Below are 24999 nucleotides of genomic sequence, written 5' to 3' on the forward strand. Positions count from 1 at the left end.
TATCTAAGACATTTATCTTAACCTAAAGTCAGACTTTTTTCCTTTATTTTCTAGTAGCATTATTTTGAGTCTCTGCCCCACTTGGAGTTAATTTAAAAAAAATTTTTTTAGAGGCTTAGACTCTTATTTGCTAACTCCTCAAAGGTTTGCCATTGTCTGAGCTGGGCCAGGTTAGGAGCCTGGAACTCCGTCAGGTCTCCCACATGGTAGGAACCCAAGCTTAGGAGGCCCCATTGCTACCTCTGAGGTCTGCATCAGTAGGAAATAGTGTTACGGCTCAGAACAAGGCACTCGTGGCACAGGATGCAGGCTCATCTTTAGGCCAAATTCCTGCAACTGGAATAGAGGACAATCTGAGTCAAGACTGCAGAGACAACTTTTGCCATTGTATTGGCTTTGCAGCTTTGCCAAATCTAGTATGTGTGTTTGTGTTTCTGAATTCTCTTGATCTACTCTGTCTAGATGCCCTGAATGTGCTCTACATTGCTATAGCTTTACATTCAGCCTTGAGATTAGATAGTCCTAGTCCTCCAACTTTGCTGTCTTTCACAGTTGTTTGTGTTCTTCCGAGGCCTTTGAATTTTTACAGGTCACTTTTTAAAAACAAATCATTAAGGGATATTTATTGTTTTTGACTTGAATCTATGGGAATTGGGGGAAAACTTTTGAGTCTTCATATACAAAGACTTGACATTGTTAATGTTGATACCTACATCATTTGTAAGATGTATTTGTTTGAAAGTTATGATCAGAGGGAGAGACAGATTTTTCTGTCCACTGGTTTGCTCTTCCAATGGCTGCAATGGCCAGGGCTGGGCTGAGGCAGGCCTAAGCCAGAGAACTGGAGCTTTTTCTGGATCTCCTACAAGGGTGCTAGTGACTCTAATATTGGCCTGCCTTCCACTGCTTTTCCCATTATCATGGAGCTAGATCAGAAGCCAGAACTAGAACTGGAGCCCATATTGCATGCTCCCAGCATTGCAAGTGGAGGATTAAGCTGCTGTGCCACTGTGCAGGCTCCATTTCCCAGACCACCAGCAGGGCATTGGACTAGAAGTGGAAAGAGTCGGGACACAGCAAGCACCTGTTGGATATAAGCATCACAGTACTGGCCCCAATGGTATCTTCATCTGTAGATCTGGCCACCTTTTGAAACTTAGACATTGAAATTTATTGGTAGTATCTAATGTTTAGAATTACATGTATTTTGATTTGTTGATCCCCCACTATTTATTATGCAGTGGTATGCTTATACCTGGGAGTACCTTTTTATTTTAGAAACTTCCTCTGGTTCATTCTCCAAATAGCCACAATAGTCAGACCTAGGCCTTACTGAAGCCAGGGGCCAGGATCTCCATCCAGGTCTTCCATGCAAGTGACTGCAGCCCAAGTACTTTTGTCATCCTGCACAGCTTTCCCAGGCATCTCCGGAGGAAGTTGGATTGAACTGGACCAAGCTGGGACTCAAATTATTCTGATATGGATGCTCCCATGGTGCCAGTGTCACTGGTGGCTTAATCACTTTGAATGTGATTTACTTGATGCATCTTTTTCTTATCTTTCAAAAATCTGTATCTGTGGACTTGAAATTATGTCTTGTAGACAGCATAAAGATGGGGCATCCTTTTTAAACAAATTTGAGAAGCACAAGTGAATGAAACAGCACTTACTAGTGCTAGAGGATGAGAATTCCCATTTGAAGATTCACGTTCCAAATAGCCACAATGGCTAAAGTGGGACCAACACTGAGGCTGGAGGTAGGACACATTACAGGCCTTCTGTGGGTACCAGGAACCTAGGGTTAGGAGCCAGACATGAGTGTCTTAGTTACTAGGCTAAATGTCTCCTACCTGAAGAGCTTGGCTTTTTAAATTAGTGTGAGAAGCTAAGAGACGCAGAGTTCCCGTCCATCCACTGGCTGACTCAACAGCTGCTCACAGTGGCTGAGGCTGGGCCAGTTGCTGGGAATTCAGTCCTGGTCTTCCAGGAGGGTGACAGGAATTGAACTACCAGAGCCATCATCTGCCTCCCAGGTCATATCAGAAAGCTGGAGTCAGAAACAGGATCTGAACTCGAACCCAAGCACCACAACAATGGAGTTTGAGCTTCTCTAACTTAGATGCTACTACTTTCCCCAAAGGGGACTTGTTTTTTTTACACATACCTCTTCTGTTTAAGACCATTTATATCCAGCATTACTGTTTGAGTGGTTTTAAAACAACCACTTCATTAGTTTGTTTGTTGCTTTTCTGTTTTATTTTGGATTTCTTGCCCATTTTGTCTTTTGCTACTGGGTTAGTTTTGTGTTTTGTTTTCCTTTTTTACTGGCTGCTTTGATATACAACATAAATTGATAATTTATGAAAGTGTCAAGGGGTACTTACACCAGCTTGCCATATACTGTTAATATAACTCATGTTTTGTTTTTGCCTTGGCCTTTTTGCTGTTATGTATACTTGGTTATTGTATGTGTTACAGTTTTACAATGCAGGGCATTGTATAGCCCGTTTTTGTTTTAAAAGGTTTAAACAATGGTACAGGATTTTCTGCATTACCGGTAACAGTTGTTCACATATGCTTAGTAAGAGCAGGGTGTTCTTTGCAGATTCCTGGATTTCTCTCTGCTCTCCTCTAATCCTTTAGCATGCCTTTTTGTTGCTTTAGTCTTGAGCTCTCTGCTCTCAGTTGGAATGGTTTTAGGATTCCATGTCTGAGACGAACTGTTGCCTGGATTCTTCCGTTGTAGTAGTGTGGTAAGTTGAAGCACACATGGACTGTTCTTGTTTCTTTCGTGCCTTGTTGATCACTGTCCATCAATTCCTGAGGAGCAGTGCTCTAAAAACCCATTCATACGTTTGTATGGTTTTTGAGTTATGTCATCAGTACATATTTGGCTGATAGTACCCTATCTTGGCTGGACGTATGTAGAAGTCCCATTCCCCCTCTTATTTCTAATAGTGTATTATAGTCTCAGCAGAGAACTGTTCTTTGTTAATGATGGTAGGGGATACTCTTGGATGCAAGACGGTGAAATTACTGCAGATAGCACGACTTACTTCCTAACATTGATATACTTTGATTCCAGCTTACAGTTTTGAGATATGGAAATAGCTAGAAGTAAAAATGCTGTGTCAAATGAAATTAATCAGTTACGGTTTAAAAGTGCAGTAGCCTAGTGGCTAGTCTTCGCCTTACACGTGCTTGGATTCCATGTGGGCGTCGGTTCTAATCCAGCTCCCTGCTTGTGGCCTGGGAAGGCAGTCAAGGATGGTTCAAAGCCTTGGGACCCTGCACCCATGTGGGAGACGAGGAGGAAGTTCCTAGTTTTTGCTTCGGATCAGTTTGGCCCCCGCTGTTGGCAGCCACTTGGAGTATGAATCATTGGACGGAAGAGCTTCATTTTTGTCCTCCCCTCTGTATATCTGACTTTCCAATAAAGTTTTTGAAAACCACAGTATTGGACCATTCGCTTGTGTACCTGCATGTGTTTCTGTATACTTCCAAATTCTTGATTTTATCAAAATTTAGAGTATTAACAGGTTTTTAGACTAACAAGTATTTTGTTATTCACATTTTGAAATTAAGATTTTTGTTATTTTTCCTGTGGACTCCCTTTTTCCTTTTTGTATATTTGACCTATTTTGTTGGTCTTTATTTTCTTCATTTGCCATGACTCTTTGAGTTTGATGAAGTGATTTTTTTTGTGGGGGGTTCTACCACCAAAGTGACAGGCTTGGTTTGTTTTGGTTTTCCATTTTTTTGGAAGTTACTAATCTTTTAAAGGAATTTTTTATTTACTGGAAGAGGAGATTTATAGAACAAAAAAGAGGTGAAGAAAAAGATTCATCTGCTGGTCCACCCCCTAGGTGGCTGCCATGGCTAGAGCTGATTGAACCGAAGCCAGGAACTTCAGGGGCTCCTCTGTGGTTACAGGGTCTGGAGGCTTTTGGCCATCTTCTGCTGCTTTCCCAGGTCATACACAGGAGCTGGATGGGAAGTGGAGCAGCCGGAACACCAGCTGGTGCCCATATGAGATGCTTTTGCTTGCAGGCGGAGGATTAGTCGAGAGCCATTGTGCCAGCCCAGTTATTTCCCTTCTAACCAAATTTGTGAAGTTGAAACTAGCTATGATGAGTGAAGTTCAGCCATTCTCTAATGTTACGGTTTTTCTCTCCCCTTCTTGTTAAATTTTAGTATCTTTATCTTTATTCAAGATAAACAAGTGTGGGTTTCTTCCTCATAAGTCTTCCTTCTAAAAAGATAAAAAATTACGTAGTAAGTTTTGTATCTTGGTGTTTTTACTTAATGATAAATACATCCTCGATGAGTCCATGGCTGAATGTGGAAAATGTTCTCATTTTTTTCAGCAGCTGCGACGTTTATTATAGACTATTAGATATTTGAGGTTTTCCCCAGTGCATATGCAGTCTTGCTAGCATTAAAAATATGAGTGTATCTTGAATAAATTGCTGGTTCAGCATATAATTATGGATGAAATTTTACTAGATATTGCTAATTTCTTTTTAGTGCAGGCATTGTGTTTTGCTATCATATCATGAATGTATGGGTGCCTATTTCTCCAGTAGCCTGTCCAACAGAGTATAATGTCAGAAGTTTGGAGTTTGGGTAAAAGGACATCTAATATACTAATTTACATTTGTCTTACTGTGAGCAAGATTAATTTCTATTTCGTATACCAAGATTGGGGGACGTTTGGCCCACTAAATACTTGCTTTGGCTCTGCTAAGGCAGCTGCAGACAGGATTTGAAATTCCTGTGCAGGCTAATTCTTAAGTTGAAAACTTTGTTTTACATGTGAACAATGTTACAAATAACCCAAAGGCCCTTGCCAAAGAAAAGTTCCCCACCCTTATCCTACATTGAGTACTTAATTTCTTGCCTTTCCTTCCCTCCCTCTTCCTTCCCTTTTTAAATAGATTTCTTTATTACAGTTAGCAGAAAGAAAGGGACAGATCTTCTGTTCATTGGTTCATTCTTCAGATGGCCACAACGTCCAGGATTGAGCAGCCAGTAGTTTCTGTTTGGGTCTTCTGTGTCAGGACAAGGACCCAGGCATCCTCTGCTGCCTTCCCAGGCACATTAGCCGGGAGCTGGATTGGAACTGGAACTGTTGGGACTGGAACTGATGCCCTTATGGGATGCTGACATCACAGGTCTTTACCCACTCTGTCATGGTCCTAGCCCCTCTTGGTTGCCATCCTAGAAGATAAATTCTTTCTAAAATTTTATGTCTATATTTGAAGTTTAGATTTGTTTTTTCATCCAATTAGGAATTTTTTTAAGATTTATTTTTATTATTTTTTTTATTGGAAAGACGGATATACAGAGAGGACAGACAGAGAGGAAGATCTTCCGTCCGATGATTCACTTCCCAAGTGAGTGCAACGGGCCGATACTATGCCAATCCGAAGCCAGGAGCCTCTTCCGGGTCTCCCACGTGGGTGCAGGGTCCCAAAGCCTTGGGCCGTCCTCGACTGCTTTCCCAGGCCACAGGCAGGGAGCTGGAAGGGAAGCGGGGCTGCCGGGATTAGAACTGGCGCCCATATGGGATCCTGGGCGTGCAAGGCGAGGACCTTTAACCACTTGCGCCAAGGCGCCGGGCCCCAATTAGGAATTTTTAACAAATTTTTTCAGCACTGAAACAACTACATGTTTGAATACACATTCTGGTTTATTCAGGTTCTTTATGTTTTTGTGTTTTTGTCTAGGTATATATACAAAATTAATGAACTATACATTGGAAATAATAGGGAATTAAAAACTGCTGTACATCAATATTAGAACCAGCAGCTGTTTGATACAATTAAAGATTTTCATGCATTAATATAACAGTCTTTGTTAACTTATCAAATAAGGACAGTGCTGAGCAACTTAATCTTTCAGTACTAAATCTATATGTAAATTTGGGGTGAAGGATGAGTTAAGTACAGTTAATTTTGGAGTGTAGTTCTAGGGCAGGAGAACTTCCACTTCACATTTTGAATTTTGAATTATTTGAAATATCTAATTTAAAATATCTAAAATAGCAAGTCAGGGTTTTTAGTTTAATTAGTTTTACTTTAAGAAAATACTACTTTGAACACTCATTTGGTATTTATGCAAAGAAAGGGGGTGTGTCTAAGGATGTATATTACTGCAGTGTAGAACGTGAAACTTTGTAAGATACTGCTAGATTATTTTTCAGTTTCTGTTCTCACAGTAAACAAGTTTTTGCCCTTAATAATACTTTCAACAGTACTTGCCTATGATTTTTGCCTATTTGGTGTGTAATGTCTTCTTTGGTTTTTGTTTTCCCCTAGTTATAAGAAGTGTGTTGTTATATTTATGGCCTTTGGTGCTGCTTTTATGAAATTCTTTGAAAACATTGTGTCTTCATTTGGCAAAAAAAAAGTTTGTCATTTAACTGATTTTATATACATTGTGCTATGTTTGCTAATTATTTTGGCTATTTGTGTTACTAATATTTCTTCTCAGGCCATCATGCCTCTTCATGAATTTTCTTACGACCATGAATTTCTAGTTAAAAATCCTAGTTAAAAATTATTTATGTAATCCCATTCTTCCGTACATGTTGAAATGTTTCACTTAGTCCGTTGATTATTCAGAAACCTCTGAAACAGGCTTAACCAACAGCTTTTAAGTTTATAACCATTGTTGTGATTTTTAAAATTTATTTACTTGAAAGACAGTATTATGGCTGGGAGAGAGAATTTATTTTCTTTATATGCTAATTCACTGCCCACAATGCCACAATAGGCAGGGGTAGGCCAGATTTAAGCTTGGAGCCAAGGGATTCATTCTGATCTCCCACATGGGTGACTGGAACCCAGATACTTGGGCTGTCTCCATTGCTTTACCCAAGCTGTTAGGGAGCTAGCTTGGAAGTGGAGCAGCTGGGACACCAACCAACACCTGTTTGTAATGCAACATCAGGCAGTGGCTTTACCTGCTATACCACAGTACCAACCTTGTGACATGGTTTCTTACGTGGTTTTTTTCATTGCTTTATAGAATTTATTAGTGTCTTATTTTGTGTCTAGTTTTCTTGCATCTTTTTAAAATTTCATTTTTTATTTTGTGGTACAATTCCATAGTGTCTGACATTTTCCTCATGCTGTCCTCAAACTCCCTCCCCCCACACTGATTTTTCCCCATATTTTTACAATGGTGTAATCCTTCATAAGCAGTCGTAAGTCCATCATTCTGCTATTTAAATTTATCCTGACATTGTGGGTATAGATAATGACAGTCCAGCATCCTGTGTCAAGATATATTTAACAGTTTCTTTGGGAGTCCATCTTTGATTTGGAAGTAGAGATGTACACTGCATTGTGTCTTCACATCTGGATATGATAGTTCTATTACACTGTTACTATACGTTAGCTTAAATGATTAGCCATTAAGTCAGCAACAGGAATTAAGTTAAAAATTTTATAGACACCATTAAGTTAAATAACATGCTGCTAACTAATGTGTACGTCTTAATTTTTAAAAATGTTTACAGGCCTACTGTCATGGCTCATTGGTCAAATCCTTGCCTTGTCCAAGCTGGGATCCTCTGTGGGCACTAGTTCTTGTCTCAACTTCCTCACTTCCCATCAGGCTCCCTGCATATTGCCTGGGAAAGCAGTGGAGAATGGCCCAAAGCAGTGGGAGGTGGCATAGGAGATCCGGAAGAAGCTCCTGGCAGGGATGAACTCGGCTGCTGCAGCAACTTGGGGAGTGAACCACTCTGTCTCCTCTCTGTACATCTGCCTTTCCAATAAAAATAAATCTTAAAAAAAAAATTCTTACATGCCAGAGTTTGTTTTTTCATACTCTTGCACATAGACACCTTAAATATTTTTGTACCAAAATAAACTTCAAGCAGTTCACAGAAAATAGAATTAAAAGTGTAGTATCCTTGTATACTTTCATTTTCCATTTTAAAAGTTTTAACATTTTCTACCAGAAATTGTTTTATTTGCTAAGGATCCAGTTACATTTCCTTATTGTTTTTGGAGTTAATAAGTTAAAATCTAGCATTTCATTTTCTCCACCAGTATTATATGGTATTAAGGTAAATAAACTACTGCAACAAAATACAAAGTATTGTGGCAATAAGAAGGCCTGAAGTTTGTTTTCTTAAAATTCTTTGGGTACAGAAAGCAGTATCAATGTGCTCCAAAGGTTGTTTGTCCAACCAAGTTTCTTTTACTTTGTTACTTTATGATTCCTAGAGTTTTGCTCCTTTGCATGATGAAGTTTGGTTGATATATGCCCTCTCTCCCGTAACCTGCCCTGTCTCAGACTATTCTGCCTGGAGATTTGTCCATTGTTGGCCATTTTTTAAAAAATCAGCTGTTGGTTTCATTGATATTGTTCAGTGTATCATTGTTTTATATATTTGTGCTCATTATATCAGTTAATCTTTCCAGTTTCTAATATGTAAATAGTACTCAGTGGATAGGTAGCACCTCTGTTTAAGGAAGCTGAAAATTGATGGGTGCCCACTTTCTCCAAGATTCTAGCTTTCCTCAGCGACTTGATATTTGTTTTCTTTGTGCCTTGTCTTTCTAATATGTTTCTCCTAGGTTGACATATCCAGAGCAGGAAGTATTTGATCAGCTGTCAGTCCTGAGGTTGCTAAGCCCCACTCTGAGAATTCTTGCCCCATATCTAGAGTGGGTCTGAGAATATGCAATGCTAGCATGTTTCAGGGTCTCTTTGTAGTCCTTTTGAAAAACAAATTTGTATTTCCACTATATTGAAAAGGCAGAGGAAAGTATTGCATCTTCTGATTCACTCCTGGGACTCCTGCAATAGCCAGTGCTAGACCAGGCCTAAGCCAAGGTCTCAGTGCTCAGTCCGAGTCTCCTGTGGGTGTGAGGGCTTCTTTGCTTGGGCCATCACCTGCTGCCTTCTGGGGTGGTTGTTAGTGGAAAGCTGGATTGGCAGCAGAAGAACCTGGGCTAGAACCAGCCACTATGAATGGGACATCAGCACCCAGACAACAACAAAATAGTGAAAAGCACTTTGTGCAGCTAACATTAGCCTTAAGAGCAAGTTTTGTGAGTCTTCAAGGTGACCATTCCTTACCATCTCATAAAACCTGGATAAACCATGCCAAACCTTCCAAACCTATACTAGAAATTACACTTGCTTGCTAATTGATGTGCATCGAAACTGTCTTTGTGTTTCTCTATTTTTCCAAGACTCTGAGATGGGTAGAAAATCTTTAAAACATTTAAGGGATGTGACCTTTGAATGTTTTGTTTTTTGTGTTTGCTGTAATGTAATTTAAGAGTTTAGATATGAGTCAGTGAATTTTGTTAGATCGTTTTGAACTTTTGGAAATGCTTTACAATCACCTTTGCTTTTTCCATTTTAATTGCTACTCAGCTTCTCTGTTTATACTGTTAGTAATTATTCATATCCATGTATGTAAATATATATACATTCTTAAAGGATGTAAAAGAGCTGAGTTAACTGGCTTAAGTATTACCTTAGACATTTTTTATAGTTTCAGGCGTTATTGATTTGTGGAACTGTGTACTTCCAAAACATCAATTTATATAATATTTTCTCAAGGATTTTAGGGTAGGATTTCTTATTCACAGAAATTGCTCATTTCATAAATTCCACTTTTGCTTTTAGTAGTCTAGCTCTTGAAGTGTCTTTCTGTTTAGTTTGATGTCTGATTCATCAGTATGGAATTTTTCCTAAAACTGAATAGAATGAGTAAAGAGCTGTTAAGATGAAAGATTCACAGAATATTTTGAGAAACTCTTGTTTGGAAAATAATTGAAGCTTTCTACAACTTTTGATGATAGATTGTTATTTTTTTCTGTTATCTTTTGGGATTGAGTGAGGAAAGAAATTCCTATGTCTTTGCGGAGCGGAGAGGGAATAGGAGAGTAGAGGGGTGGAGTTAATTGCTTTGAGTATTTAAAATGTTTCCCAATGGTGTGACATTTGACATTTGTTTTCCAGTTACTATTTGTAATTTTCCAAATAAAAGATTTTAAATATAAAAACATCTTATGCTAATTTGTTTAATCTTTATAGAGAGGATCTGACGAACTACTCTCAGGCAGTGTTCTCAGTAGTCCAAACTCTAATATGAGCAGCATGGTGGTTACAGGTAAGTAAATATGTCTTAACAGTCTTACTTTCGCTCTGCTGTGGAGAAGAACGTTAAGTTTTATCTGTTTTAAAGAATAACTTTTATTTTTAAATGATGTGTTTGGAACATTTTAGAGGGAATTTTATTGGAGTATACATGAGAATACTTCAAAAAATGGACAGTGGAGTTAAAACCTAAATTTGTTTTGAGATAAATATTTAATATCTATACATAAGTTTTGGTGCATTTTCAGTAAAGATTTTGAAGATTTCTTTTTGTGTGCAGGGTTTATAAAACCAAACTTGATTTTTATGGGCAAATAATTCTTAATGTGCTCTATTGAATTTTTTTTTAATCACAATAGTACTTTTTTCCTTCAAGTTTATAACCGTTTCAACCCTTCATATTTATTTTTTAGTTTTTCTGTTTGTATGTCATAGACTATAAAAGCCCCAACTACAAATAACAAGCACAGTTGAACTGTATAGTTTCCCTTCTGAAGTTTTATGCTTTTCTTTGCTATAACTGTATTTTTGTTTCTTGAGTTTACTTCCTTTATGTTAACCTACTTGATAATTCAAGATGAATCAATCTTCAGTGTATATGTGAAATATTGTTGATTGAAATGGATTACTGTAACCATAGGTTAATTTTTAGACCTTATTTTTGTGGTTGGTGTACTAGATTGCAAAAATGATTATTCATGAAATAATTTAACACCTTGCATTTCAAATTATTTACCTAAAACCCAATGTGCTGTTACTGTATGATATTTCCAGAATTGTTTAAATGAGAGTTGTATATAGTAGGCAGTAAAAGCATCAAAAAAAACATTTTTAGTTTGCACAGCTAGCCAGTCCTTGAAGTGTATGTGTACATTGACATGTATGTGTACTCTCTGGTTGGTAGTTAACTAAGAATTCAGTGCTTGCCAAATACAGCCATGGTAAGGTGAAGATGGATTGGTCACCACATGGTGTTACTATAAACATTTTCAAAAAAGCACTAGCAAACTGAATTGACTACTATACCTGAGGTACATCACTGTCAAGTGGATTTGACTAGAGAGATGCTAGAGTGATTCAACATTTGCAAGTCAGTGAGCATTGTAAGTCACCTGCATATAAAGAAGAGTAAAAACCATTATTGATTATCTCAGTACATAGAGAAAACATTCGATAAGGGTCAACATTCTTTCATGGTAAAAGCAGTAGATGTACAGGAAGATAGATCAAAATTCTAAACGCTATAAATGACAAATTAACAAAGTATACTGCACAGGAGAAAACAACGTATTCTTGGTCAGATCTGAAAAAAGCAAGAATGTCCACTTTGACCGTTCGTATTTAATATGCCATTGGCACTATTAGCAAAATCAGGAAGGACTAAAAATTACAGGGCACTGACTGGAAAGTAAAAAAGCAAAATTGCCCATTTTTGCAGATGATTTGATGTATTTGGAAAACCCTAAACCACTCCACAAAAAAGCAGCTAAAACTGATAAACTAATTCAGTGAAGGGTAAAATATCAGTGTACAAAAAGTGTCTCACTGAAAGAAATCAAGAATGAATCCCATTCACCAAAAACAAAGCAAAACAAAAACACTAGATAACAAAATCAAATATTCAGGTTTAATTTTAACCAGAAAAGTTAAAAATGCAATAACTACCATTGAGGCACAGTGGATAAATCAATTTTGGCATCCCATATCAGAGCGCCAGCTAAGTCCCTGCTGCTGTGCTTCTGATAGGGTTTCCTGCTGCTGTGACTTGGAAAGCAGCAGCAGATGATCCACGTACCTGGCATCTTGCCACCCGTGTAGGAGACCTGGTCACTGACTTTGGCCTGACCCAAGGCCTGGCTGTTACTGCTATGTGGGGAATATGCTAGCAGATGAAAGATGTGTCTCATTCTGTCATTCTGCCTTTCTTATAAGTAAATATTGAAGTAGTGAAAGAAATTATCAAGGACACATCAAAAAAATGGAAGTTTCTCTTTCTCCATGGATTGGGAGAATTAATACTGTCAAAATGTCTATACTACTGAGAGCCAGAGCTTTTGTAGAGTAGCCTAAATCTCCACCTGTGGTGCTAGCCTTTTATATAGCCACTGGTTCGGATCCCAACTGCTCTACTTCCCATCCAGCTCCCGTTTATGACCTGGAAAAGCAGTGGAGGATGACCCAAAGCCTAGGACTCTGCACCCTTGTGGGAGACCTGGATGAATCTCCATGCTCCTGCTTCAGACTGCCTGGCTTTGGCCACTTGGTGTGAGAAGCGGCAGGTAGAAGATATCTCTCTCTCATGGTCTGTTTCTCTCTGTAACCCTGCCTTTCAAAAAAAAAACTGTGAGAAGTTTTTTTTTTAAACAACCTATAGATTGAATTTGTTCTATATACAAATAATGCTTGTGAATACAAAATTAGAAAAGACAATTGTATCCTTCATGTGGAATCGGAACACCTAGTGTAGCCAAAACAATCCTGAACAAAAGAATTCAAGCTGAATACATGTTGTCTTGTAAATTTGCTGTGGACTACATAAAATCTATTCTGTAATAATGAAAACAACAAAAGGAAGTCAAGCTAGAAGCACAATTATAACCTGATTTTAAAGAATACTGCAATACATGCTACAAAGTGATTGCATACAAATCAACATGTAGTGGTGAAATAGAGACCCCAAAATCAATCCATGCATATAATGGCCAAATGATTTTTTTTTTTTAAGATTTAAAAATTTTTATTGGAAAGGCAGGTCAGATCTACGGAGAAAAGAGACAAATCTGAGTGCTGGTTTACTTCCCAAGTGGCCACAGTGGCTGGAGCTGAGCTGGTCCAAAGTCAGGAACAACTTCTGGGTCTCCCACTTGGGTGCAGGGTCCCAAAGCTTTGGGTTGTCCTCCACTGCTTTCCCAGGCCACAGGCAGGGAAATGGGTGGGAAGTGGAACAGCTGGGACATGAACCGGCACCTGTTTTGGATCCTGGTGAGGATTTGGCCATTGAGCTGTAACACTGAGCCCTAAGTGATTTTTGATGAAGATGACAATAACAAATGTTGGAGAGAGGTAATCTTTTCAATAATCATTAGTGTGGCAAACTGGACATGTATGTGTAGAAGAATGAAGTTAGAGCCCTGCTTCTCATGAAGCAACAAAATTCAAGGTATATCAAAGATCTCCATATAAAACCTGAAACAATGAAATTGCTTACAAATGACATTGCTGTGGGTGATGACATCTTGACTCCCAAAGTGCAGCCAACAAAAGCAAAACTAGACACATGAGATTATGTTCAGTTCAGAAGCTTGTGCTCAACAAAGGAAACGGTTGAGTGAAGATATATCTTAGATGGAAGAAAAAATTTGGAAGCTATTTATCTGACCAAGATTTTATAACTAAATATAACAACTAGGAAACCCCCACCACACACATAGAAGTACAATTAAGAAATAGACAAAGGACCAGAATAAATTCTAAAAATGAAATAGAATTGGCCAACAAATACATGAGAATTTTTAATATTACTAAGCCATTAGAGAAATACAGTTAAAAACTACAATGAGATATTACCTCAACCGTTAGACTAACTAATTCAAAAGAGAAAGTAACAGGTGCTGGAGGGGATGTAGGAAGATGGGAACGCTTAAATGTTCCTAGGAATAGAAGTTAGTGCAGCAGCTTTAAAAACGAGTATGGAAATTCTTGGGAAAAAAAACTAGAAAAGGAATCCCATATGATCTAGCAATCCTGGTATTGTGTGTATATTCAAAGGATGAAAGTCCATCTAAGGAATAACCTACTGTGTCTTCCATGTAGCCAAAAATGGAATCAATCCGGATGGCCATAATCATGACTAAATAAAACATTGTGTTTAAACACAATGGAATACTATTCAGCTCTGTAGAGAGTGAAATTGTCATTTGTTGCAAAATGGATGAAACTGGACATGTTGAATCAAACACAGATAGAAAAAATGTTAAGTTCTTACATGTGGGAACTAAAAATAAAATTTAAAATGTGAACACAGACTGACTACTGGAGACTGGGAGATGTGGGAGGAATAAAGTTTGAATAAATGGGAAGCGGAGTATGGTTCATTAACTGATATGCTAATGTGAGGGGTGAGTAGAAATAGAGATAGGGTATATAGAAATTTGTAATACTACCTCATGTTTTTGTTTTGTAAATTAAGAATAAGAAAGTTAACATACTTTAGGCTGCTGTTTTTTCAACTGGATGTAAATTTAGTTCAGTTATACATTTAATATAAAAAATGTGTACTGGGACCTTTCAGGGCGAATCGTGGGATATATTTGTAAATTAAGTGAAGATTTCTTAGAGGAAGACAAAAGCATTAATTCTAAAGGGATAATTGTAAATTTGCCACCATCAAAAACTGTTGTTGAGACAGAACAAGGCACAGACTTGTAGGGAATACTAATATTCACATATTAATAAATCTGACAAAGTAAGAACTTGTATCCAAAGGGTTCTTCCTCATCAGTAAATGTACAGAACTCATTTGTTATCTGGTATGTTACCAGAAGAAGTGGTCAGCAGGAAAACAAAAAACCATCCTGAGGTATGCTTGATTAACTGAAGTGAGTGAATTAAACTGGTGGGCAGTATTGAATATTGATTAGGATATTGAGCAAGTGCAAGTACTATATTAATATCAGCAGCTTTTATAACACTGCTTTGGTTTGAGATCTAACAAATTGCTTAGGATTAAAACTCAATATCTTGTAAAGAGAATTCTCAGTTCTTTTTATAACTGTTTTAGACAAAGATTGTTAGAATGTATTAAATTTTGCTGAAGAATGTTTAAGTTGAAAGTTTAATGGTAAGTGGGACTAAAATAACAAATTTGTAAATTTATATGGAAGATGATTTGCTGAAGCAGAGGCCTTGGAGTATTCATAATGAACAAGTAAAGGCGAGAAGGACCTTGGAATCAGACTAACTTGGGGGAACGCCATTAGTTTTGGGGAATGAGTAAGCAGAGTGTTCAAAGGCAGATCTGAAATAAGGGAAGTCGGAGTAGAAGCGGAAATTGATAGAGGCACTGTGAGAAGAGATAGGCAAGGAAGAAGAGGGCTCTCAGTTTCTCAGTGATTGATGACGTGATTTAGCAAATTATGCATCTTGGAGAAGAAGGGAAACTAGTGGAAAGCTAAGATCAGGTAGGAGGAGGAAAATGAACTTCTAAGGTAAAGATGCTAGCTTCACAATTGAAGTCAGAAACTGGCCTTCAGATTGAAAAAGAAGCGTTTGAGTAGAAACAGCTTTTGTTTTGATTTGTCATTTGTTGAATGGCCCTCCTTCAAAAAAAGGGTGAAAAAGGTCTGGGTAATAGGGAAATTTCTGTCATGTGTGAGGATTACTTGATATAGTGAAAGATTACAATATGCCTTGTTAATTGAGCAGTTCTAAAATCATTTGAGTTACTACTGATTTTATATACCGAACAAAAATTCTGGATTCAGCTATTGAAAGATTAAAATATAAATTATTATGCTGTGTCTTTTGAAGAATCAGATCTGTAACCTATCCCAGTTTAGCTTATTTTATGAATAGATAGCGGCCTAGGTATTTTATAAGTTGAAGGACATAACATTTTCTTTTTTGTTTGTTTTTTTGTTTTTTACTCTTAAGTGTTTTTAAATGTGAAAATAGGCTGCAGTCCCCCATTTCAGTTTCACATGTTCATAGTATCAGTTATTTTAAATGATCATTGTTATAGCTTTAGCAGCCACCCTCTTGCTGCTGTTAGCTAAGGACAGTGTGGATAAGGTACATTTTGATAGGTAGTAGCTGGTTTGGTCTTTGGGAGAGAAGTAAAGATTTTTTTTAGATCTTCATTTCATAGGTTTCAAATTTTCTTGGCATCAGAATTTTTAAGTATGTTGATACCATCTTTTCTAGTGTTTTTGATGTAGTGGTTTAAGAGTGCAGGATACAAAGCACAGCTGCTCAGTGTGGCATAGTAAGCTAAGCCTCTGCCAGTCTTATTGGCACTGGTTTGTGTCCTGGTTGCTCTTCTTCCAGCCCAGCTCCTTTCTAATCGCCTGGGAAAACTGTGGAGGATGACTCGAGCTTGGGTCCCTGCACCTGCGTGGGAAACCTGAAAGAAGCTCCTGGTTTTGGATCAGCCCAGCTACAGGTGTTAACTTTGGGGAGTGAACCAGTGGATGAAAGATCTCTCTGGATCCCTGCCTTTCAAATAAAAATAAATCTTTTTAAAAAGCACAGGATATGACATCGTAGTCATTGTATTTTTATCCTTTACATAGTATTTCTGTCCTTGCCATCTATTAACTGCCTGATTGTGCATTTAACATACTTATAAATGTTGCTGGTATGTCATAGCAATTTAAAGATTGTTAATTGCATGATATGTAGTTAACTTGAACTGAATGTTATGTATTTTTAGTTTTTAACACTTTATCAGGAGTGTTCTACCTTCCTATATTACTCAGCTATTTTTAATTCTGTCTACTGTCTGGTCTTCAGAAAATAACCAACATAAATCCCAAATAATACTTGTTTTAGAGAATTAGAGATTCAGGCAAGGATTGTGAGTTCTAAAAATCATTGGGAAATGAAAGCCTTTTTTTTTCATACAGGTACAGTGATATGTAGTATATTTATATATTTTCATTCCCAGAGGGAATAGGATAGACCAAATTAGAAGAAATTAAAATTTCTTGTTTGGAGTGTCTTGCTACCATAACCTATGCCTTTTGGGTCTCTAGATTGAATGGTGAAGTATTTGTTTCAGACATACTAATGGGCAACGATAAAGTGGGAGGTTTGTGTAACTCAGGCTATTTTGCCAAGAAAAGGCAACATCAAAGTCTAACATCAAAAGATGTGCCTGTATTGTGGATTGTTTCTTCAATATTTTTTAATTAATAAACTCACTGATTTTGGTATATGAGATACTGAAAGAATAGAAATATCAGCCTCTTTGCTTTTAAGTGTAGATGCCTGTGTATCTTCTAATCTTAGGAAAATAAAAGGACATGTAGATAATTACCTGTGGGTTTTTACATTTCTGGAATGATAAAGAGCTGGCTGGCGTTTCTTTGCAGGGTAGTTATTTAGAACCCAGAGCTTTTTACTCCTTGATACAAAGATAATCTAAGGAGATTTTTAAATGCATTTCCTGGCCCATTTCAAGTATAAATTTGAGTGAAACTATTAGAGGAAAATATAAGTGAAGTATAGCTTGACAAGTAAATTACCAACTTAGCTCCCATATTACCTGCTGAGGGATGCCTTTTCTGATCGTTAGCACCAACCTCTTCCAGTCCCTTGCCTAAATCACGTTTAATCACATCATTTCTGTTACCACAAGACAATAGCTGGCTTTCCATTCTCTATTAAGACTGTAGGTCATTGGGATGCATCTTATTCCTGCTCTACCTCCATAGCCTTAAGTATTTCCAGAAACATCCTTGAGAGTAAATGTTTAACACTAAATGAATTTTGAAGACATTTAAAGATCAAAATGTGCAGTTTTATATATGTATGTATATGTAAAATGTTGCTTACAAATAGCAGTAAGTGTTTTGGGAGGCTACATATATTGCATACACTCTATGTATGTGTTAGCATCCTTTGTTTTAGTTAGGATCTCAAACATTAAGAACTACCAGGTTAGGTAATCTGGACTAGTGGGTAGACTCCAACTCCAATATTTTTGTGAAGCTTTGGAATGAAATAGGTAACTAGTTTGTTGATTGAAATATTTTGGTTTGTTTTAAAGCTCAGAGTAATAGAACAAGCAGCTCATGAGTGATTTATAGGATGTTATTAATAGGTACAAAATGTTTCAGTTGATACATTAGGTAAAAATGTTAACTTAGGAGAGGCTCATTGAAGATAAGCCATAGTGTGGAATGACTGTATAATGATTCTTGATAGCTTTGCCTTTTTAGTATAACTTTGAGCATAACAGCTTTGGAAGTAAATGATATATAGTTTCACATGTAAAATTAAATCTTCCTTTCATATTTTTTTGTTCCTTTTTGGTTTTGCTGATATACTGTGGGAGAACAGCAGTCCATGGTTGTACATTCCACAATTTTAATTGCTTTACAGTTCATGAGTTTTACACTGCGTACAGTTGAAGTATGATAAAATCTTGTGTTGTCCTATTTTGCTTGGACTGTGACACCCTTTTGTCCAGCCTGGTAGCTCAGTGCAAATGAGAGACCTTTGAAAAGTTAATGGAAAATAAAGAGTTGGGAAACAAATGTGTGGATTTCAAAATTGTTTTGCGTCAAAATAAACAAATTTTCCATAAACTTTTTAAAGCAGCCTTGTGTAGGGCTTAAATGTCTGTTTTCTGGCATCCACTGAGGGCAATATATGGAGGACCATATATTTGCAAATACAAGGAGGTATTGTTTGTTCTTTATTAAGATGATCAACTTTCAGGGTAATTTTGTTCTTTAGGCATTGGATAATTTCTTGATTAAATAGTAATTGGGGACCAACATTGTGCAAAGGGTTAAGCCGCAGCTTCCATTGCCAGCATGTTGGAACACCAGTTTACGTTCTAACTGCCCTGCTTGCCACCACACTCCTGGTAATGTGTTCAGATAGCAGCAGATACCCCAGTGCTTGTGCCCCACTGCCCATGTAGTGAATCTCGACGGGGTTCTGGATGCCTGGCCTCGCAACCCTGGTTTGGTCAACCCTAGGAAGTGAACAAGTGCTTACAAGAACTCTTTTTTTCTTGCTCTGTTACTGCCTTTCAAATAAATGCAATTTTTAAAATTGTTTTATAAAGAAACTTGTAATGATTTTGACATTTGTTCATTTAGTATGTTATTTATATAAATATTCTTATTTAGTAACCAATTGTTTTAAAATTGTTTTCTTGAAAGCATGAAATTTTAGTTTTTTAATATTCAAGTATATGCAGCTATGATTATGAATTCTTTTTGCAAGTTTTGTATTTCCCATTAATAAGAAAATTATATATCTATATTTTAAAATGTTTTTCAGCCAATGGTAATGATAGTAAAAAATTTAAAGGAGAAGATAAAATGGATGGTGCTCCTTCTCGTGTACTTCATATTCGAAAATTACCTGGTGAAGTGACAGAAACAGAAGTTATTGCTTTAGGTTTACCATTTGGCAAAGTGACCAACATCCTTATGCTGAAAGGGAAAAATCAGGTAACGTTCAGGGTTTATAAAAATGTTAAGTAAATCTCAAACTAATCAATGACTTCACCCTCTAAAAGGATTAAAGTTGGTTAAATTTCTGAGAGAACTTATTTTCACATTTTGCCTTTTGAATTCACTGTATAGTTTTAATGAGATTGTAGAAAACAGAAATGAAGAATTTCTTGTTACTGCTGTTCTCTGTGCAGAAATCAGTAGGAGCAGTAGTAACATCTTACGCTCTTCCTATGGAAATACTTATCCAGAAGCATTAGCAGAAATTAGGCATTAATTCTGGCTATGCTTTATCCTATAGGTGAGTAGTGTTAGGACCCGTATTAGCATCACTGATACCATTTAAATTTATCAAATTTAACATTCTCTAGAATTTAGCTAATGTTAGCATGATACTCTTTTAAACTATTCTGATTTTTAAATGATTTTTAACCTTGTGTATTGCTTGACATAGATATTCTAAAATTCTCCTGCTAGCAATGTTTATGTTTTCTTTGGTAATTTGGGGGGAAATAGATTTGTCGAGATTGATAAATGGAAGGCAGAAGCACCACACATTAAGTTTTAAGTTTTTTTGCTGTGTAAAATTTCAGGCATTTTTGGAACTGGCAACAGAAGAAGCAGCAATTACCATGGTTAATTACTATTCTGCTGTGACACCTCATCTTCGTAACCAGCCAATTTTTATCCAATACTCCAATCACAAGGAATTAAAGACAGATAATACTTTAAATCAAGTAAGTATGTTTTGTTGAAATAAAATCATCTAGAACATATTAACAATCTCACATATTAACAGAAAAATGTTTATTCAGAAGATATTCTAAGTGGATTTTCTTAAGGTATTTTTGTGCATTGTGTCCCCATGTGTTAAGAATTACGTTAATTTAGGAAAATTTGTTGCTTTCAGATTCTATTTTAATAGTTCAGTTAAATATTTTTAAGTTCTTTTAAAGCCCTATTCAAATTTTTGTTGTTGCAAAAGAAAATCTGTTAGTGTAAATTAAAATTTTTGTGTAGCAAAAAAGTATACTTCGAAAAGTTTCACAAGCTAGGAGTATAGCCTTCCCTTTGGTCTTACTATTTTTACTTAGCTTTGTTTGTATTTTCAAAATCATTTTTTAAAAAGATTTATTTATTTATTTATTGGAAAGGCGGATATACAGAGAGGAGGTGAGGCAGAGAGGAAGATCTTCCCTCAGATGGTTCACTACCCAAGCAGTTGCAACAGCTGGAGCTGAGCCAATCTGAAGCCAGGAGCCAGGAACTTCCTCCAGGTCTCACATGTGGGTGTAGGGTCCCAAAGCTTTGGGCTGTCCTCAACTGCTTTCCCAGGCCACAGGCAGGGAGCTGAATGGGAAGTGGGCCTGCCAGGATTAGAACCCGTGCCCATATGGGATCCTGTACCATTCAAGGCAAAGACTTGAACCAGTATGCTATCGTGCTGGGCCCCAAAATCATTTTTAATTGACATAGTAATTGTGTGCATTTAGCAATTGTAGTGCAGTGTTTCTATACATATATACTATAAGAGTTATATCTGACTAATCAGCATAAATATCAACTCTAACACCATACTGCTAAGAGCACTAAAAATCCATACCTTTGAGTATTTTTAAACGCGTTAATTATGATTGCTGTGCTGTATAATGTAACACCAAAATCTTCCCAACTGAAACTGTTTTGTACCCTTTGACCAACATATTCCTTTTTTAAAGATACATTTTATTTTACTTGAAAATCAGAACTGCAGAGAGAGGGAGAGACAGATGTTCCATATAATGGTTCACCCCCAAATTACCACAGTGACCAGAAGTGGGCCAGTGTCAGGCTAGTAACCAGGACCATCTTCTGGATCTCCCATTGGGGTGAAGGAGCTCAAGACCTTGTAACACATGCCTCTTTCACTAGTTAATTAATAGGAAGGTGAATTAGAAGGGAGTGTTGGGGCACAAACCAGTGCCTAAATGGGATGCCAGCACTGCAGGCAGTATGAGCTTGATTGATACATTATAGTGCTAACCCCTGATTATATATCTTTTCAAGAAATGAATGCAGTTGAAAACCATTATGGTCAGTGAAACAGGCTACTATCGAAAACAGAAGTATTATGTTTTATATGTGGCATTTAAGATAGAACACAAAAAATAACAGACAGTAGTGTAGTACAGGCCTTCAACAACAGTGGCAAGTCCAACATTCTGCTATTTAAGTGTATCATGACGTAAGCATAGACAGTGGTAGAACATCTAGTGTCATGTTTTCAAGCTGTATTTTATTGTTTCAGTGCGAGTCCTTTCACGTAGGGGTAGAGACATGTACTGCAACGTATCCCCACTTTCCAGTAGTTGGTGAGGTGGGAATGAAAATTGGTAGGGTAAGTTTTGGCAACTTTAAGTACATAACCAAAATTGAAGATATGCATTGTTCTGTAAGTTAATAAATCCATTTCTAGTTATCTACCTGGGAAAACCTACATAATTGTCAAAACAAATGTATAACCATTATACATTGTAACAGGTAGAAATAATCCAGATGTTTAACATTTTAGTTAATGTAAATCTATAGGTCAAATTATATATGTTAAAAGCTTATCAAGATAACCATGTGGACTCCTTAAATCCAAACTGTGTGACCTCTGACTGAATAATTTTTAGTAAAATGACTGTTAATTTATTTAAGTGTCCTGATTCTTTTGTGTTCTTTTCATTTGTCGTTATATGCTGTTTATATTTCTTATTTAAATATTAATATACAATTCCTCATATGATAAAGTAATTTAAACATTATTTGTCATTAAGTTTAACAATGATTTGCCTTTATATAACTTTAACTTCAGAGAAAGTGAAAATTATTTTTTTGTCAGATTGTGTCATAATGGTGAGAGGCATAATAGTTATAAAGACAGACTCTTGGAACCTTTAACTGTCATTTGACAGATTTCAAAAAAATATTGTATGTTTCATGTTAAAAACCTTATAACTCAATATGTATCTTAGAATGGTTCACTGTATTACTAGACATAAGTAAAATAATAGTCTGTTTTATAGTTGGTAGTATATGAAGTACCAAAAAGTATGAGAATATTCTATATAGAATGTCTAGATGTTCCTGAAAACTGGTTTTGTAGTACTAGTTGCTGTTCTTGGTGTTTTTTTAAATGTATTGGAAACAACAAGTTTGAGGATGATAAACCAATGGTTCCCTCATTTGGGTAATTAACATTTTATGTCTTCTAGATGGTTTTTTGTTTGTTTTCAAGATTTAGTGGTTTGTTTTTTTTTTTTGAAAAGCAGAGTGACAGGCAGAGATTACAGATCTTCATGCTGCCTATTCAGTCTGCAGTGGTTGCAGCAATCAGGCTGTGGTGTCAAGCTGGGACCCTTGAACTCAGACTGGATCTCCTGTAGGCTGCAGGGGGCCTAAGTACTTTGAATATCTTGTATTACATTTCCCAGGTGGATTAGCTGGGAGCAGGATCAAAAGCAGAGCGTTTGGGACTCTGTTCGGCAGTCTGATATGGAATACCAGCATTCTAAGCCCTGACTTGCTGAGCTACAACAATGGCCCTGCCCTGGGCATCTTGTGGCCATTTGGGTGTGAACACGTGGATAGAGAATCCCTTGCTCTGAATGTCTTCTGTAATACTGCTTTTCAAATAAATACATCTGTTTCTTTTTAAAACAAACCATTTTTCTGCATAAATACAGATCCTACAAACTACATTGTAGTTGAATTAAAAATGCTTCAGAGTACATAGAATATTTCACTTTTCTATAGACAGCTCTTAGGTCATGGTGAACACTCAAAGGTTTGTATTTATTGAGTTAATGTTATTCTCTAAGTTTTGAGGAGAAAATGAAGTAACAGTGTAAGATACTGCAAAATATAATTGAAGATAGTAGTTGTTTCTAAATTCTGCGTGCTCTTATTTCCAGCGTGCTCAAGCAGTTCTTCAAGCTGTGACTGCTGTTCAGACAGCAAATACTCCACTTAGTGGTGCCACAGTCAGTGAGAGCGCAGTGACTCCAGCCCAGAGTCCAGTACTTAGAATAATTATTGACAATATGTATTACCCTGTAACACTTGATGTTCTTCACCAAGTAAGTTTGGTTTAATTTACATACTTACCTACAACTTGAAAATATAATAATGAAGTAGATAAATAATGATCTGGTGTTAATATATTAACAGATATTTTCTAAGTTTGGTGCTGTTTTGAAGATAATCACATTTACAAAGAATAACCAGTTTCAAGCTTTGCTGCAGTATGGTGATCCAGTTAATGCTCAACAAGCAAAGCTGGTAAGTCTAGGGCTTCTGTTACGGTGGTGTCGGTTAAGTCAAATCAGTAATTGTGTAGTAGCAAGGTAGTACCATGTAACATTATAAATGATAAAAATTGATGTTATGATAGTTTCAGAAAATTTTAATATTTGTCCTATGTTAATTTTTAAGAAAAATCAAAACAATTATGCAGACTTTGGTTATTTTATAATTTTGTTGAAGTGTAAAAGTTTTGTACTCTTGAGAAAGTAGTACTATTGTTCATGTATACATAGGTGTACATTTTAAAGTGTAGGGTTTTGTTTCTGCTGGGAGTTGTGAAGTAATTTTTTTTAGATACTTTGGTTAAAATGGCTCAAATGTTGTGCCAGGCTCTGAGCATATTTAAACCAAATTCTTTCAAAGGTTTTTTTTAAATGTGGAATGTGCATGGTATACTTTTCATTCTTCTCATGTTGGTTCTTGTTTGCTGTGGGTGTTCTTTGACCTTTTGTTTGTATGTCTTGCATTTACCTTTTCCATCTCCAGGTTTTCTTATTGTTTCATTATTATTCCATTGTTGAACCGTCATAAACTTATTAATAATAACTATTAAGTTGAAACTATTCAACCAATTGTCTTTAACCCTTTCTTACCTTTTTTCCCTTTTATTCTTTAAATGAATTCTGTTCTACAATACTTCAGTGCTTCCTCCAGATCAAGATTAAGCATTTTCTTTTTTTTGCTTATTGCATTTTCATTCTCAAAATTGGATTTTGCTGGCAAAAAAAAATTAGGTAACAAAAAGGCTATTACAGTAATAGCTTAATTGTTAAAGTTTAACAAGTGATCTAACTTAATTTTTTCTAATCACTACTGATTTGTTGTGTTACAAGGAGATAGCTAAGTATTGCAATTCTGTTTCTCAAAGACTACTTTTTTTCAAATGCCTCAGCCCTTTAACTTTAAATTTTTGGTAATCTATTATGTCCCCAATACCAAAGTAGTCTTCAGTTTTATCTTTGGGACAATGACAGATTTTTCATCACTTCAAATATTTAGAAACTATACATTTTTCTTGATGTAGGATATTTTCCCTGGATTTTTGTTGCAAAGGAGAAGTATTTTGTGAAGGAACAATAAAATGAAATGTGATTCAGAACTATCCTTCATTTCATTTATAGTCCTTTTGGGGGAGATAGTTTATGTATCTTTTCTGAAATGATTTTATAATTATGTTTGGACTCATTAAAAATACCTCATTTGTGTTAACTATCTGAAATTTCCATTTAGCCTTCTATGTACAAATAAACATCAAGCTCTAGGTATTTTTGAATATCTACTCAGGTCTTCCTTTCAGAGATCCGAAGTTTTTATTCTAGTAAGTGGATAATTTAAGGGACAAAGAGAA

General features: G+C 36.4%; 1 protein-coding gene across 5 annotated transcripts in view; it reads left to right on the forward strand.

Moving 5' to 3' along the window:
* Positions 1-24999, forward strand: part of PTBP2 (polypyrimidine tract binding protein 2) — a 50148-nt gene that overhangs the window by 4593 nt on the left and 20556 nt on the right. For 4 of the 5 annotated variants that reach the window (XM_040998873.1, XM_040998874.1, XM_040998871.1 and 1 more), the window contains exons 3-7: positions 10069-10144; positions 19147-19319; positions 19916-20059; positions 23261-23425; positions 23517-23627. In XM_040998873.1, the coding sequence (XP_040854807.1) occupies positions 10069-10144; positions 19147-19319; positions 19916-20059; positions 23261-23425; positions 23517-23627 (669 nt within the window). The remainder of the gene's footprint in view (positions 1-10068; positions 10145-19146; positions 19320-19915; positions 20060-23260; positions 23426-23516; positions 23628-24999) is intronic. The other variant, XM_040998875.1, reaches the window with a different exon arrangement.

This window comes from Ochotona curzoniae, unplaced genomic scaffold (assembly GCF_017591425.1).
Source record: "Ochotona curzoniae isolate NIBS_2020 unplaced genomic scaffold, NIBS_Ocur_1.0 scaffold_1037, whole genome shotgun sequence".
Taxonomy (NCBI): domain Eukaryota; kingdom Metazoa; phylum Chordata; class Mammalia; order Lagomorpha; family Ochotonidae; genus Ochotona; species Ochotona curzoniae.